Consider the following 17,101-nt stretch of genomic DNA (forward strand, 5'->3'; position numbering starts at 1 on the left):
AGAATCTACCCATGTTTGAGAGGTGATTACAAGAAGATGAAACGATTTTTTTTTTTGAAAGCAGAGGGTCTGTTCTTTTATCTGATATATTGTTTGTTTATATATTTAAAGGTGTAGCGGAGGATTTTCTTGAATTTTAGAAAAGAACCACCTTCTCCACTTTAAAAAAAAATGCAATTGCACAACACTTCTGATTGACAACTAGGAGGACCAATAGTCTTGATGATCCACCCGGAAAAAGAAAATCCTCCGCAATACCTTTAAAGAAGAACATTTTCTGGAAGGCATTAAACTTTTGTGAAAATCATGAAAAATGCTGGCGCTGGCTGGCAACTTTTTTTAAAAAATGCTGGCGGGGAAAGAGTTAACCTGCATATGCTTAAATGCTGGAAATGACTTTTGTAGACAAAAATATAATTGAGGCAACATGTTAATTTGTATTATTAGATAACTAAAATAAAAAAAAAAGAAAATATATTTTTTTGAAATGGATAACATGGACTGAATAATTAAGAAAAAGCAGGCAAGAGCCCAGAATAGATGGAAACCCTTCAATTAAAGAGCACCAATTATGCTAATAAATTGGCACGTTAGCACGTTATTGCAATATCCCATAGTACATACATGTTATTAAAACTTGAACTAATGCATTGTGAGTCTTATAAATTGCTTACATACCTCACCGATTTCCCACTGTCTGGAAAACGCTCGGTTTAGTTCCTGTCTCCGCCTCCCAAAATGTCTAGTGTAATCGGATTGGTCAGATGACTACTCAACTGTTATTGGTCAGCTGGATTCGGCGTGTGTTTGAAAGGTTACGCCCCTGACTACGCGTGGGTTGACACCAGTGTTGCCAAGTCCGCTTATTATAAGCGACTTTGGGCTTGCTTTTCTGTAAAGTCGCTTACAAATATTGGTAGTCGCGGGTCGCGTTATTTTGGGCTTGTTTCTAAAGTGTAGTTGCTTTTTTGGGCTTGATCCCACCTCCATAATAACTTGTCAATCAGATATTTTCTATATGTTATTTAAACGTAGGAGTTTGTCTAGCCTGTTCTCTCCGTCTCTCCCCTTTCCCCATACACACAGGAGACAGCAGTTTTTTCCCACCCACACCTGTTTCTAATTGGCTCTGACCCAGATGGCAACGAGTACCAGCCAATCAGAGGCAGAGCAGGGCAATCAGTTTTTTTTTCTGGCTAGGAAAACGTAGTCAGTGAGTGATGTAAACTTTAAATTAATGCGCGCGAGTTGCGACTGATGTTGACTGACTGGACTGTAGGAGAGTTTTTTGGAGGAACAAATGCCTGGGACAAAGTGGGAAAAGACTGGGAGAAAGAGAAAGGAGTAAAAGAATGGATTCAACCTGTCGTGTGGGACGACTCAAAGCACTGTGCAGAGTATCAGTTAAGTGTGAAATACGTGCACACCATGCGGACCTCGTACAACATGATAGCAGATAGAAACATAAAAAATGCAGCCCCGTTCTCCTCAATGGTCTCGTACACACTGCAAACTTTCGGGAATGACAACCGTATGTAAATGCTGGAGTGAATCCCCTAAATGTTTGTTTCATGTCTGTACGAAACAAGACTCACTCCCGAAAATGTGATGATTGACACAGAAATAACCATAGCAACCTTCTGCCATCTCGCGTGCTTATCACTCACAGCTTTGACCAAAAAAATTTGAGGCTTGGGGGGGGTTTAGGGGCGCGTTGAAAAGTCGCTTGTTTTGGGCTTGTTTTCACAGGCCTGGTTGCTTATTTGTCTCGCGAGATCTGGCAACACTGGTTGACACAGATTCTGACTGAGAGTCACAGCCTCAGAGGACACGTAAACAAGCGCTATATTTCTCTATAAACGATGGTGTCTGTACTGCCTTACCACTTCGAGCTCGATCCAGAGAGTTCAGAAGGCCGTTACGATATAAACGATCTCCGTCAATGAATGCGATTGGATTTAACTTTTTTAGGTGTCCTTAGCTCTGCCAGAATGCTAAACGAAGACGAAAATGTGTTGCAAAGACATCCAAAAGGTAATTATAACGTACTACATTACTATATGGAAACACCAAATGTAGCACATAGAAAGTATTTGTTGAAATGATTATAAAACGATTTCACTTGGTAATTTCTACATTATTTTACTCTAGTAAAATTTATTATAAAAGATTCCTTACATACTGTATTACTGTGCAAACTATATGGAAACACCAAATGTAGCACATATAAAGTATTTGTTGAAATGATTATAAAACGATTTCACTTGGTAATTTCTACATTATTTTACTATAGTAAACTTAATTATAAAATACTGCTTACATACTATTTTACTGTGCAAACTATATGGAAACACCAAATGTAGCACATATAAAGTATTTGTTGAAATGATTATAAAACGATTTTACTTGGTAATTTCTACATTATTTTACTATAGTAAACTTAATTATAAAATACTGCTTACATACTATTTTACTGTGCAAACTATATGGAAACACCAAATGTAGCACAAAGAAAGTATTAATTGAAATGAATGTTAGTTCTACATTATTTTACTATGGTAAACTTTATTATGAAAGACTGTGCTATGTTTTTACTTACTAGGTTTTAAGGAGAATGCAACAGGTTCCAGGGCCTCTTACCTGCGTGATTCATCATCCAGGTTTTGCAGAAATTGTCTAAATCCCTACACACAGAACATTTATTGTACGGACTATAAGCCTTTGAGGCGCAGGACTAGAGTAAGTTTTATTACATTTTTAAACCAATAACACTAAAGTATTATTATAGTAACAAAGTAACCAAAAGAACAAAAGATGTAACTTTAAAGAAAATATAGTAGTCAGTCAAAAGTTTATTTATTACAAATATATATTTAAATGTTAAACAATATACAAATAAACATACTTTAGTAACCATATTGTGCTCTTCTTTCAAAAATTGTTCAATTCACTTCTTACAGCTATCTATTCAGATAAATGGCATATCAAAGCTTTGTCAGCTGATGCTATCTAAGATGACACTTTAGGGTTATCATCCTGTCGTGTGTTGTTCTCCAGATACGCTTGGAGCTTCCTGATCAGATCGGTCACAATTTTGGCTTTCGACGACCCCTGCACTGAAGATGGCATGCAATCACGTCCTCCTTTGAAGGTCTCTCAAACTGTGATGCCAGGTCCATTGGAATCGGGGTTTCCTTCAGCTTATCTTCAAATACCTCATCAAACACAAGCCTGATCACATCCTCCACATAACTGTAGAAATATTGCAGTCAATAAATCTTTTGTTTTGATCATTTATTTCCCTGCTTCATACATTAAGTTTTTAATTATGAGTGTATTTGAAATAAAACATTACTGCTTACGGTATGTCATTTGTGTTTTGGGAACATAGCCTTGTACTTTCCCTCTCCTGCTTTTGTTACGGCTTGGTGACATTGTAATGGATGGCTGCAAGGTACAACCTGTAAAAATATAAGCAAGCATAAATTTATTGTAAAAGTAAATACTACTTTATTTAACACAGTTACTAAAATACTTAAATACCTGCACAGCATTCCAATAAATGAGAAAATCTAATTTTTTTGCTGCAAATCTGAAATCTCAGGCTACGGACGGCAAAGGCATCCACTGATGATGGTGATGGTAACATTGTGAAACAATGCTACTGCGTGGGTTCCTATGATTATGCAGAGAAAAAAAACTTTGTCATCATCAGTTATACATTTAAGACTGGTAGTGGTTTCATTAGCTAAATACATCATATGTGTTACACACCTTTGCTCCTCATATGCCAGTCTGACTCCTTGTACTGTGTGTTATGATGTTGCATGTTTGCATACAGTGTAGAAGGATGTGTACAGCTGCGAATCTAAGATATAGACAAATAAAACAAACATGTATTCAGTCAAAAAGACATATTATAACAATAGAGTACAACGATTATAAATCGTTAGACTATTCATTAAAACGTAAATGTATTACATATTACATGGCCCAACATTAGCAACACACATTACGTGTTTACTTCGTTTCAAAATCTAAGAAAGCTTCAAGTAAATACAACAGTAAAATACATATAACTTTAAACAAATCATCTGTACTTAGAGTTTCTTGAGTTTGATCATGAGAACACATTTTACCGGTAACAGTTTAGCTGGTAACTTAGCAAGTTTGTAAACATGTCTTAACCAACATCGATAAAAAAGACGATAGTCTGCATAATTCAACATACACGTGTGTAAATATGGTACGTTGTTTATGAAATACAGTATTACAACACAAAACAGTTCGCTTGCAAGCTTAGCTCTACACGCACATTATGTTAATCTCCGGTTACCGGTTACGTAACGTACAGTAAAAGGCAAATAATAAACGTGAATACTTACAGCCTGTGATCCAGAAGTGCACAGTAATCCAACTTTCAGGAGGAGACGTCCAGCTTCGGTTCATGAGAAGCAGTTATTGTGAAAACTCCGTGAACAACTTCTGACTGGATTTTTCCGGAACCGTATTAAACATGATGTCCTCTGTGGAAGTCCATAAAGTGCTATTTGCCCTCGCATCTAAAGAGACAGCGTCTACTCGAGAGATTTAATCGCTTAAACGATGAAACAAGAGTTTGCAAACAGAGTCAAAGCAGGGACTCACAACCTCCGCCATTTTAGCTCTCTTCTGACTCGGCGCTCCCCACCCTCGTCTTTGAGGGCGTACCCAAGCAAAGCAGAGAGGGCTGAACTATGATAATGTTGGTCTTATCTACGTCACTAATCCCAGGAAGTAAACTGTTGCCTACAATCCGAGTGTTTTTTGTAGTCCTCGAACGTTAGAGACGATAACTCGCGTCATCGTTTTCTTTGAGGTACGTACTTTTTGAATATCGTTAGCATGTACTAATGCACACTTACACACAAAAGGATGTTTAAAAACGTGTATCCCATAATAGGTGCTCTTTAAGTTTAAAAATCATCTCAAGGTGAGACCTCAACAAGCTGTTGAATAAAATGTCAAGAGTACATTGGGTGACCACACTGAAGATAATATAATACAATGTAGTTTTCATTTTTTTTTAAAGAATTGTGTCTCAACATAATTTATGTAATTTATAACATTACACTGCTCTACAAAGCGTGTTTCGTAACGATTAACGTCATTGCTTGACTGGCTACTCCCCGATTACTCAGACAACATCTTTGTGCTTTGTCGGCCATCGTAGCTTCTCTACTGTATGCGCTTGGAAAGTGGTGAACTAAGCCGTTGGTTGTTATTTGCAACCTCAAAGTTTGATGCCGCTAAAATGTACACATTTCACCTAAAAGGCGGGGTGCAGGATTTTTGAGAAATGCTTTGGAAAAGGGAGTCTGGCCGAGTATCAAAACACACTTGTAGCCAATCAGCAGTAAGGGGCGTGTCTACTAACCAACATCATTGCCTGGGTTGCGTATCTGTGGGGCGGGTCTATCAAAAGAAGGTCCAGATTCTATTGGGGTAGGAGCGTGTTTGTTTAGGTGATTTTAAATATCAACATTGCCCTTCAGAGATCATGCACCCCGCCTTTAATTTTAGATATTTTATGACCATTTATATTTTGTAGACATACAATTAACTTTTACCTCATGTTTAAACTTCAAAATGATTAAACCTTGTGCTCTACCAATTGAGTTACAGGAACAATTCATTGGGTACTGCACTGATTATCCTCTCATTTTTGTCATGTGTTGTTGTATGTGCTTTTGGCTTCGTTTCACCTTCACTTTTATTTACCCTTGTTATACCATCATTATTAAAAGGAACTATTTGATGTCATCTTGGATGAGAATCAGCTCTCAGATGCCTGTGAGCACATTGCTGACTACCTGGAGGCCTACTGGAGAGCCACCCACCCTCCTGAAATGGAGCCAGCCAACCCCATGCTGGAGAAACTGGCAGAAAACACACTCCCTGCCAGCCCTACACCTGCTAAGGTACATTGCGCAATACTGAAGCAGGGAAAAAAGTACTTTCAGATTTCAGTCTATTTTTAACTATATAAAGCAAATTTATAAATGCTCTTTAGATTTGTTTTCAATGTAGTTACTTAAAAAAACTTACAGTACATACTCTTCATGAAAATCTCCTGTCATTTAGAATTGTTGTCTGTATTTATGTTAGCTAAACACTTGCATTGGTTTACATACTGTATAAGTCCTGAATTATCATAAACACCAATGCTGTTTCAATGCTGCATTAACTCCTTTGTGCCCCACCCTTAATTATGCAGTACTTAATATAATCTTAATATAAATCTTAATATAATTTAATCAGATGTGTTACAAAATAATTCACCCCCCTCACAGTTGTACTGAAGGAAAAAATAGCTAAATAGACCAAAATCACTTTTTGTGCCAGACTGTAAACATATTATTTTCTACTGTAAAGTTGGCCATTTTAACATGGGGGTCTATGGAAATTGACTCCCTTTTGGTGCCAGCCTCTAGCGACCAGTCGATGAATTGCCGTTTAAATCACTTCCGTATTAGCTTCATCAAAGAGATTGGAAGGTTGCCCCTCGGTGGTACCACACAATGGAAAAGCGACTTTATAGCATACTCTGTTAAACTCCTATGTAACTGACTGTCTGTTGTATTAATGATAAATGAACAGGTCAAAATGTGCCATTAAGCGCCATAAAGTTTTGATTTTGCAAGCTCCAGTCCATAGTCTTGCTTTAGTGGGTTGTCATTCAGTGACATGTTTAATTTCCTCCTCACCTCGCATGGACGTCTGCAGAAGACTTGAGGTAAAATGATATTTGGTGAGTGAGAAGGTAGACTATCAAGTAAATACCTGTAGTCTCAGTAACTACTAGTGCTTTGTAATGCATAGTTTTAGGAGTATTCAACGCTATCTCATGACAGTTCGTACATATTTTACGAGGTGGCTAATTCATATGAATTCATATGACCACATTCATACATTTTTGTACGATTTGCCTTTGCCCCTGCGATGCTGTGCTTACGGGCGAAATTTTGTTATTGTTTTTTTTATGATAATCAAACATTTCTGCATGAATAACTTTATACGAATTCATACGAGTAAGCCAACTCGAATATTAGATGTCACAAGTAACCTAATTAAGTAATTTTAACATCGACATCTGTGTGTTAGTATTGTTTTTAAACAACATAAGGTTTACCAAACAAAGTTCAGAAGGAGCACTTTCAGATAGTGAAAATCAATAATGATCAGGTGGATTGTGAGATAATCAATTGATTTAGCAAAAGGTAAAAAATAAAACAGAAAACATCCCGAAATAAAAAATAATATTCTTTCATCTTGTCCTCTATATAGGAGGAACAGCAAAGCAAGAAAGCAGCTGCAACTAAGAGAAAGGGATCTCAAGAGCCTCAGCAGGCTCCTCTGTCCCATCCCCAGGAGCCGAAAGAGGAAGAAGAGGAGGACGAAGAAGTGCAAGAAGAAGAAGAAGCAGAGGAAGAGGAGAGGCTTCTTCGTAGTGAGCCAAAGAAACACAGCCATCACCACCACCATCATCACCATCGCTCCAGCACAAATCGAACTGAACACCATAACAAACACCAGCACCACGTGCGCCACCAGCAGCCCCCCAACATGGAGCTGCACCCCACTAAAGACTCCCGGAGCAGGCGCACGCCCCTGGATGAGGGCGACCCGGACCAACCCGAGGTCTGCCACAACAGGACCACAACCCACAGGGACCATAACCACCACCATCACAACCACCGTCATCATCATCACCATCACAGGACAGCAGACATCCCTGTGGATTTTTCGCACCACGGACAGCCGGAGTACGAGCTGGAGCACAATGAACGTAACAGACAGCAGAGACACCAGAGCCAGCTGCGCTCACGCCATGATCAACGCTACGCTCACCTGCATCACACAGGAAATCACTACCCGTACCAGCGGGACAGAGACAGGTGTGCGGAGACAGAAGAATGGACAGAAGATAGGTACATTCATCATTGAGAGGGTCTGGATATGTTATTTTAATGCTGCTAGGTGAAATGCTGGCAACTGTGTACTCAGGATAATACGGTCTCACTGTCTCTCTCTTTATCTGTTGATACCGCTGCATGAGCCTCCTCTGGTTGACATCTTGCATCTCTCTTGATAATTCTGTGCTCCTCAGGCTTATTTTCTACCGTGGACATTAAGATTAGTGCAATATGAAGCCTCCCTTTTTAAAGTAATAGATTTGGCTATCTTTGGTTATTTATTACAGATGTCCACATACTTTTGACCACATGCTGTTTTTTAGTGATTACTAAGTGATGACAGTTTGATCCCCCAATCATAAATCCATGATTGCATCCTTGCTTGTTACCATCATAAATCTTACTGTGAAACGCACATACTGTATGCAAACAGATGTCATCATCTTTGTGGACTTTTGGGATGTACATATTCAATATATAGCATCCCAGCAAAATATGATTTTAAACTGTGGCCTCTGACAAAGAAGGGATATGACTTTTGATTTTTCTTTTGTGTGTGTTTGTTTTAATCAGTCATAAGCTACTGAGGAACCTGTGTTACTAAAGGAGGTGTGGGTAATGAGAAAACATTGGAGAAATAAATTATTGTAAACACAGGAAATGAATTATGTTGTGAATCTTGCGTTTATTGGCACTGAACATTTGAAACTTGATGGTTCTGTTGGGATTCCCATCACAAGGATCAAATCAGATTATAGTTTTCCATACAGTGATAGCCTATGTTAAAATATATTGTTTGATTTTATATTATTTATTTAAGTTGATAAGAGCATGCACCATTTAGATACAAAATGTCTGTGCTGATACCAATAGTTTTGCTTTTTACTCCTTGTTTGAAATGAATTATGTTGTGAAATCCTACAATAGAAGTGCAGGGCGTACAAACTGCATTTCTGTTGTCATTTTACCCAATTCAAAATAATCACACAGTGTGAGCTCTGATGCGTTTTCCACCCTTTTTGATTGCCAAGATATAATCTGTCCTGATCATGAAACAATCAGCCATTGTACGATAGTGAGAAAATTTATAACAATATTAATACCGACTCGGCCGATAGCTGGTTTTGAATGGAGGCGGCCTACTTCTAACAACACATTTTGTGACACTGAACTTTATCCTCTCCCTCTCTCTACAGTCAAATATATAATTAAATGGATATATTTTCCTTTAGTAATAAGTCTCATCTGCATAAAGCAACAAAAAAAAAAAACACTTTGTTGACCTGTGAAAAATGAATTCGTTTTGAAAAAAGCCATTTTATTACAAAAGCATTTTGAAATCTGTGTTTGCAGTTTGGTTAAGACAGGAAAACATGAAAGGTTAGAACACTATGATCTAAAAGCATGACATTTATTTGCATTTTCTGATATTATTAGGTTTTCTGATACTCTATGCATTAGTTTGTGAAAACACTATAGCTTGAAAATGGTTTCTATGCATTTGTAAATACCTCATAAATGCCTTTGTAGATATGGACTGATACAACTGAGAAGAGTTCCTGCTGCACTGGAATACAGATGGATTTCTATCAATCAATTTGAATGTCAATTGTTTTTATTTTATATGATTCATTACTGAACACTTCACATTTATTCAATTCTGTTGTGTTTATTGTCAAATGTCCCCTTTAAGTAATAGAAAGGCGTTAGGAATGAAATCAACAAATCACCTTCATCTGAAGAGTTGGTTTTATTATTCAACAACACACACTAAAGTATATGGGGCATTAGGCACATAAAGCAAATAATTCATTAATAATAAAAACTAATAAAGTAAATAATAAAAAGGTTAATAATAAGGAATTGCTTTTCTTATAACATAAAGCACCATTTAAATGTCTCTCATTGCTCTGCTCTGAAATCTCAGAGATAAAGTGTACATAAGCTGACTTCAGTCTCCTCAAAAGAGCTCAAGTTGTGCTTAGTGCCAAGAGAGATCAGACTAAATACGTCTCCAAGTCTCAGTTTATATTAAATGTATTAAAACATATGCATTTCATTTTATTCACAAATGACAGGCATCTTTTTATGCACTAAAAATACGTTTTAGGTGGACAAATAAATTCGAAAATCAAACACCAAAATAAATGCGGTCTCATGAAAAGTACAAATAGACAGGCCAGGGTCTGCTAAAATTTTCAGGTTTGCTTTATCATTGGTGATTCTTATACTGGAGTTACTTTACTTTATTATTAGGCTGCTATCTATTCTCTTAATTGAAAGAAACATAATCCATCTTTACTTATATGAACTTTGCGTTTGTGTGTTAAAACTGAGCAAACTACAAACTTTGCCAACAAATGAACATCATTTGTAAATCATTACCCACACTCAAAAAATGCTGGTTTGTTTTTAACCCATGCTGGGACAATATTGGAAAGAACACATTGCTGGGTTAAAAATTACCCAGTGCTGGATGCTGTTAACCAACCATGGGTTGTATTAACCCAGCAGCTAAACTGATAGTGATTTAAAATCGATACCTGCCCCAGTAGATTTTTACCTGAATTTGGCCTGTGTTCTTTTCAAATCTTCTCGTTGCGAAATGGCACAGGATATCTTGTATATATTTAAATGCAATCCGTTTATCAACATGTGGTTATGACAGTGGAGCTAGTCATAGTATTTTACAAGTTTTATTTGGAACAAAAAAGATGATACATACATATAATTTATCTTAAATTGTTTTTAATGTACATACAGACTTCATGGGATGCTGGTTTGCTGGTCTCCAACATGGCAAGTGGAAATGCTTTCCCCCAGCATACAGTATGTTGTCTTTTGGTTGACTGTATGATCCCAACAAGATAACTGCATGTGTTACGAACACTTAGTGTATGTTCATACTAGTTGAATACTGAGTACCAAGTACTTTTTAATAAAGAAAAATACATGGTCTATAACTCAGTTGGTAAAGCATTGGGTTAGCAGAACAGATGGTTGTTGGTTACATCTCAGGGAACACATAGACTGATTAAATGTATAGCTTAAAAACATCTGCCAAGTGTATAAATGTAAACTTTGCAGATTGCTTAGTGTTAAAAATCATGTGCTGCACATACTGGATATTACTTTGCTTTTTTATGTGTCCATTATCTTATTATGGCAAAGGCTCTGAGGCACTGAATTCCAGTTCTTCACTGGCTAAATCTTTATGCAGAAACTTTTTGGGATGTTGCTGAAAAACAATAACAAAACATTATTTCAATGCAGCTAAATGCATTACATTTGAATAACAAATTGTAAAAAAAAGTAATTAGAGTAATTTTGCTTCTCAAGTAAATGTATCTTGATTTAGGAATGTTTTTTTGTACTAGAAACTAGGACACAAACACAGAAAAAATATTTCTTAATCAAAATCTGATATTTATCATAGATGGTTTCAGCATTAACAACATAAACAAACGGCTTTCATGGAACAAACGTAACTTCTGGTAAACTCTGCAAAAAAAATCTATAACAATAGAGGGTTACACTTTATTTTGATAGTCCACTTTAGACATGCTACTAACTATAAATAACTTTGCAACTACATGTCAACTAACTTTCAATAATTTGCAACTATACGTCAACTAACTGTCATTAGGGTATTAGTAGACTGTAATGGTTGGGGTTAGGGAAGAGGTTTGGGTTAGTGGAATAAGTTGACATGCACCTGCAAAGATACTTATAGACAGTTGAATGTCTGTTGAGATATCATCCCAATAAAGTGTTAGTAGATATTAAGCAGACAGTTTACTAATTCTCTAAAGATTGGTAGTTGATAAGTAGTTGCAAAGTTACTTATAATTAGTAAAATGTCTAAAGTGGACTATCGAAATAAAGTGTTACCCAATAGAGTCCTTTTAAAGTAGTTTGTTTCTGATAACATTTGTTATTTTCAACAAGGTATTTTTTCCAGAGTTCAGTTAAGTCACTAGCCAGACCATTAAACAAACAGAGCCTGAAAGTCAAGTTCTGTCCAGACGCGTTACTGCGACCAAGTGTGTGTGTCTGATGAAACCAACCACCTATTTGTTGTGTTGGTTTTTGTTCCGAAGCATACGCTCCAAGACTTGCTTATTAAGTGTATAAATTCATACATACATTATAAACATTTATATTATAAATAAATAAATTAGAATGGAAGAATTCACGAGAAGGCAGAACTTCTCGTGATCACAAGTAATGAAATGACATTTAGGGCTGAGTTTGTGTTAATACGATTATTTTATTCTTAGTAAAACTACTACAGTTATTTTTATTTTATAATTTTCTTTTTCGATAAAGAGATTTTGAGAGTACGTTTCATTTGTTCCCTTTTGTTTAAATAAAAGCTTTGATTTTGGACAGTATAGCCTATCCAAAAACAGTGTATCCATAAATAGACCTGTGTTTCCTTCTAATGTTAACAAAGCCTGTCCACCCCTTTGGTTACACTTTTTGGCTGTTCTGGTAGCTTTCAGTAAATTAATTTGTTCTGGATAATGATTTATAACACTTAGTGAGAGATCGTCACCCTCAGATCTGACAAACAGAACAGAGAGTCAAAGCCTCAGGTTTAACCTTGTTTTATGTCATGGTACATTCAAGAGACCAAAAAAAAAAAAAAACAGAAAATGTGCGTTATCGAATGAGGGGCCGGTCTGGTCCAAAATGCCAAGGCCGATTTTTTTCCCAGTCCGCCCATGCTGCTAGAGAAAGGTCCGATAGAGAAAGTTCACTTTAGTTTCACTTTAGGAGAACATTTTAAGTTAAATAAATTTAGATTTGTATGTGTTTGCTATTGGAATGACTTTGTAAATTGAACCAACTTTTTACACAAGAGCAATGCTGCCTTAGAAATCCCTTCGCCTATTTCTCACAGGCAAGGAGCTTGGCTCTGTGTACAGAAGGAAGGTGGTGACTACAGATCTCTCCAAGACGGGCTGGGTGAATGGCATAAATTAACCACATGAAACAAACACTGAACTGAAAATGTTATAGTTTGTCTGGTGGAGGGGGGAGAGCAGCAGCTAAATTATTTTCCTTTCCTTTTTTATTCCATGTGTTATTTACTATGATTAATTACCCATGGGTTAATATGGATTGTTATTGTGAATTTTATTAATGCTTTATTATTTTTGGTAGCCTACTTTTGTGTATAATGAACTAAATGTTTAGGCCCTGTTAGTTTATTGGGCTAGAATTTTAAATAAAAGGCTATAGAGCTCAAGGTAGGTGCTAGGGCTATACCTGGAGCCTCATTTATAAAAGTGCTACGTAGGAACTATCCTACATTTCATGTAAGACCTTTTCTGAAATGATCGGGAGCGTGCGTACGACTCTTTTCCAGATGTGCGGTTTATAAATCACAAATTATCTTGAAATTGTGCGCGGCTGAATGCTCCTAGAACTCCGCCTTATAAACGACCCTAATTTAATTCATTAGCATATAAATATTAAATTATCAAAGGCCAAATACTCTGACTGCTACAATGGCGAGTGGTAAGAAAACATATTTGTTGCCCTTTGCTTAAGTTTTTAATATTACTAAATTCTAACATGGAAATTATGACCTCATTGTGACCAATTCCCTTTTGCTATATTGTTGCTAACAGCACTATACCAGCATAAACCGGCCTGGACAAGCATTAAATAATGGATTAATTTATCAACAAGGAGATACAAACAACACATGTTGCAACTAAAAACCACCTTTCTGTTAATATTTAACATTTAGATTTAATATGTAATGAATCAGACAATGTAAAGCTTACCAGGTGGGGCAGTGAGGACAGAGCGGCTTTTTTGGCAGATGTATCCATTCTTTTCTGAACAAGGTACATTTCTTATTTCAAAACCTATAATGGCTATCAGGGCATCACACATGTTATCTGGTTTTGGCTCTTGGTTTCCTTTGACAAATAGAGAAACAAACATTAAGTAAATATTAATGAATGGTGATCATTTAAGCTATTTAGTAGAACAAGACACAAATGTTTATGATGTGATAAATCAAAGCACTGTCAAACGTTCTGTCCTTTTGTTTTGCTACATTTTCATTAAATCTAGAATTATGCATTTTACAGCAACAAGGTGAACACACAAAAGTCTACCTGTGAGTTGTTTTCTTTCCCTTTTGAGGGTACTACACATAGGTATACATGTACTTTACAGCTCCTATACTTAAATCTCTAACTCTATCTCACTTTAATTTTTAAATCTAGCAATTAGTGCTTTGCCCAGAGCTACTAGCAATACAAAATGAGACACAATAATGTGACCATTACTTTTGTTTCTTTAAATAGACAAGTCTAAAATCTCAGAAAGTCAGAAAGTACTGCTACCTTTATAATGTCTCTTATTAAACCCTTGATAACAGCACTGCTAAATCTCACATCAGTTAAGCTACAGCATAAGAATTCAGGTAAACTGAAAGATAAATCTTACCATTTCTCATCTGCTGCCCACTGCACCCATCTACTTTGTTAAGTCCAGTCCACAGATAATGTTGTCTCTTCACAATCATTCCTGGTTAACATTTTACAGTCAGAAATGTGCTGTCTTTTGGATACCTGTTCTGTTTGTATACAAGTTTTTGATAGCGTCTTATATTGTCTGCTAATATCTTACTGTATAGAAACTTCCTTCATGTAACTTCTGAATAACATTAAAGCTCTGTACCTGATACAAAGATGTATTCATAAGGCTCAGAAACACTCAGGAGCTCTGCACCCTGCTGCTGGCAGCTCTTGTTTGCTTCATGCCATGTCAGTTTTGACTCATCATTCAGTTGGTAATAGAAGTTTGTTAGAGGATTTTTCACCCATACTCTATCTGTAAAAATATAACCCATACATATTTGGAAGCATGTTTTAATATTTAATTTGATATTTATAATGTACTCCATGATAATCAACTACTGATAACTAAAAATGACCTGTTTTTCATGCAGATAACACTTAGGCCGAAGCTGGAGTGAAAGGAAAACTTACAGTGAATCTCACGTGTTGGGCAATAGCCCCACAGCTCGTTAACGCTGTAGTCAGACTCGACTGCACACCATATATGAAGGCCATGAATATTTGTACAATCTGCATACCATGTATCCTCATATTTGAAAGGAAAGTGGCATGGACGCCCATGTGCATTTCCATGAATTGTGTATAATTCTATAAAACAAAAAGATAACAATAAACATTTAATAAGAAGAGTATGTTATAGTTTAGCTATTGAGGAAAACCATTTAACTAACTGAAGAACACACATTTACACATTTGGCAGGCATTTTATTTAAAACTGACATAAAGTGCGTTCAAGTGTTTTCCATTTGTGACCCCTTTGAATCAGATAAATTGTTAATACCATCAACTAAGCTACAAGAACAGTTATAGAGTTAAAGAGTTATATAGGAAAACAAACACAAGCATTTTAACTTCATGCTAAGTTCAACTGAGCTAAGTTTACCTTCATAAGGCCGAGAGCAAATGTTGTTCTGTGTACCCTGAATTGTCCATTGACTCTTTGTTTCAGTGTCTTTAGAGATGAGTGGCACACCATTATCATTCACAGAAAGATACAGAGATTCATCCTTTAGTCGAAGCAATAAATCGCTCTTGCATTCCCACATCTGCAAAACATTGTTGTCTTCACACATCAACCACTGCAGCATTTTACCCACAGTCTTACTACCAACTCCAAGGCATTTCTTTGTGAAAATGTTTAAAATGCGATCCTTTGAAATCCAGCGAAACTGTTGTGAGTCAGCGTGTGGGTCACAGACAGAAAGCTGCTCCAGGTTGTTTGTCATGCATTGGTTATAATGCACACTATACATCAGAAAGTTTCCTTCTGCACAAAAATAACATGGATGAGATACAGTGGTGTTCAGCTATTTACATTAACCATTCATTTCTGTTTTTAGTTTGAATAAAGAGATAAAGAGAGAAGCTACATACCTGACTGTGCAAAGCAGTTTGATAGATCTAATAAAAGCAGAACAACAACACAAATTATTTTCATCTTGATGATCCAGTGACAGTCCGAGCTCAACTATCACATTGTTCATGCTGGCCTGCTCTTAAAACAGATTCAGTTGTGCCAATCAGAATGATATCCTGTCATGTGACTCCTTTTTTTTTTAAATGCTGAAACACTTATGTGACTGTCACCACCAGGGGCTGGCTATTTTAGACTAAAGCCACGCCCCTTTGCAACTCCCACCTCGAGGAGGTCCCCAAAGCCAACCCAATGACCAGACAAACACGGGAACAGGTAAGTAAAATTTAAAACAAGCTTTATTTAGTTTAAATATTTAAAAGAACTGGGGAATTGGGGAAAGGGAAAATTAAAACTAATAGGTTTCTTCTCCTCCCTCCAGGGAGACTGCAGCCACGGGCAGACAGGGCAAGGGCAACAGGGGTGCCAACCACCACAAGCCGGGGGAGAAAGGGGAAACGTCAGGCTCCGGCCTGGACCCTGCTAACCGTGGCGCCCTCCTTCTTCCTTCCTGGAGGCAGAACAATTTCAGTGTGACTGGTACGGAGATTTGTCCACAGTCTGTGTACCTTTCCTCGGGTCGGCAGGGGGTCCTCGCCCCGCGTGCCTTTACGTTCCCTGTCGTACGTCTACCCTCGTCCTCCTTGTGCCCCACAGGTGGTCACTGCGACACAAAAGCACTGTTAGCTTGAACTTTAAGTATTTCTCACCGGCTCTGCTACTTACAGCTCCCTGGGTAGGTATCACGTTACACAGACTGTTCTCCAATTGTCCACTCTCGTTTTCCTTTCTCTCCACAGGCGGCCACTCGGACACAAAGACACTGTTACTTGGACTTCGAGTATTTCTCACCGGCTCCGCTGCTTACAGCTCTCTGGGTAGGTATCACGTTCACAGTCTGCCCTCCAATTGTTCACTCTCGTTTTCCTTTCTCTCCACAGGCGGCCACTAAGACACAAAGACACTGTTACTTGGACTTCGGGTATTTCTCACCGGCTCTGCTGTTTACAGCTCTCTGGGTAGGTATCACGTTCACAGTCTGCTCTCCAATTGTTCACTCTCGTTTTCCTTTCTCTCCACAGGCGGCCACTAAGACACAAGGACACTGTCACTTGGGTTTCGAGTAT

General features: G+C 37.3%; 2 protein-coding genes and 1 long non-coding RNA gene across 4 annotated transcripts in view; 1 reads left to right on the forward strand and 2 right to left on the reverse strand.

Moving 5' to 3' along the window:
* Positions 1 to 8,620, forward strand: part of cacnb2b (calcium channel, voltage-dependent, beta 2b) — a 51,970-nt gene extending 43,350 nt beyond the window's left edge. For both annotated transcript variants that reach the window (XM_065276489.2, XM_065276490.2), the window contains exons 12-13: positions 5,787 to 5,960; positions 7,327 to 8,620. In XM_065276489.2, the coding sequence (XP_065132561.1) occupies positions 5,787 to 5,960; positions 7,327 to 7,986 (834 nt within the window). In that variant the 3' untranslated portion in view covers positions 7,987 to 8,620. The remainder of the gene's footprint in view (positions 1 to 5,786; positions 5,961 to 7,326) is intronic.
* LOC141282333 (uncharacterized) lies at positions 2,833 to 3,657 on the reverse strand. Its single transcript, XR_012336932.1, has 3 exons — positions 3,544 to 3,657; positions 3,363 to 3,461; positions 2,833 to 3,252 (listed from the first exon to the last, which is right to left on the reverse strand). It is a non-coding gene; the product is annotated as an uncharacterized lncRNA (long non-coding RNA).
* A 2,015-nt stretch (positions 8,621 to 10,635) lies between the features above and the next one.
* Positions 10,636 to 16,081, reverse strand: LOC135766962 (macrophage mannose receptor 1-like). The gene is made up of 7 exons (XM_065276492.1): positions 15,935 to 16,081; positions 15,444 to 15,827; positions 14,972 to 15,148; positions 14,661 to 14,813; positions 14,427 to 14,507; positions 13,754 to 13,891; positions 10,636 to 11,193 (listed from the first exon to the last, which is right to left on the reverse strand). Exons 1-7 carry the CDS (start codon positions 15,996 to 15,998, stop codon positions 11,168 to 11,170), a joined length of 1,023 nt encoding a protein of 340 aa, XP_065132564.1. The 5' UTR covers positions 15,999 to 16,081; the 3' UTR covers positions 10,636 to 11,167.
* Between the last annotated feature and the right edge of the window lie 1,020 nt (positions 16,082 to 17,101).

Source organism: Paramisgurnus dabryanus, chromosome 6 (assembly GCF_030506205.2).
Source record: "Paramisgurnus dabryanus chromosome 6, PD_genome_1.1, whole genome shotgun sequence".
Lineage (NCBI taxonomy): Eukaryota > Metazoa > Chordata > Actinopteri > Cypriniformes > Cobitidae > Paramisgurnus > Paramisgurnus dabryanus.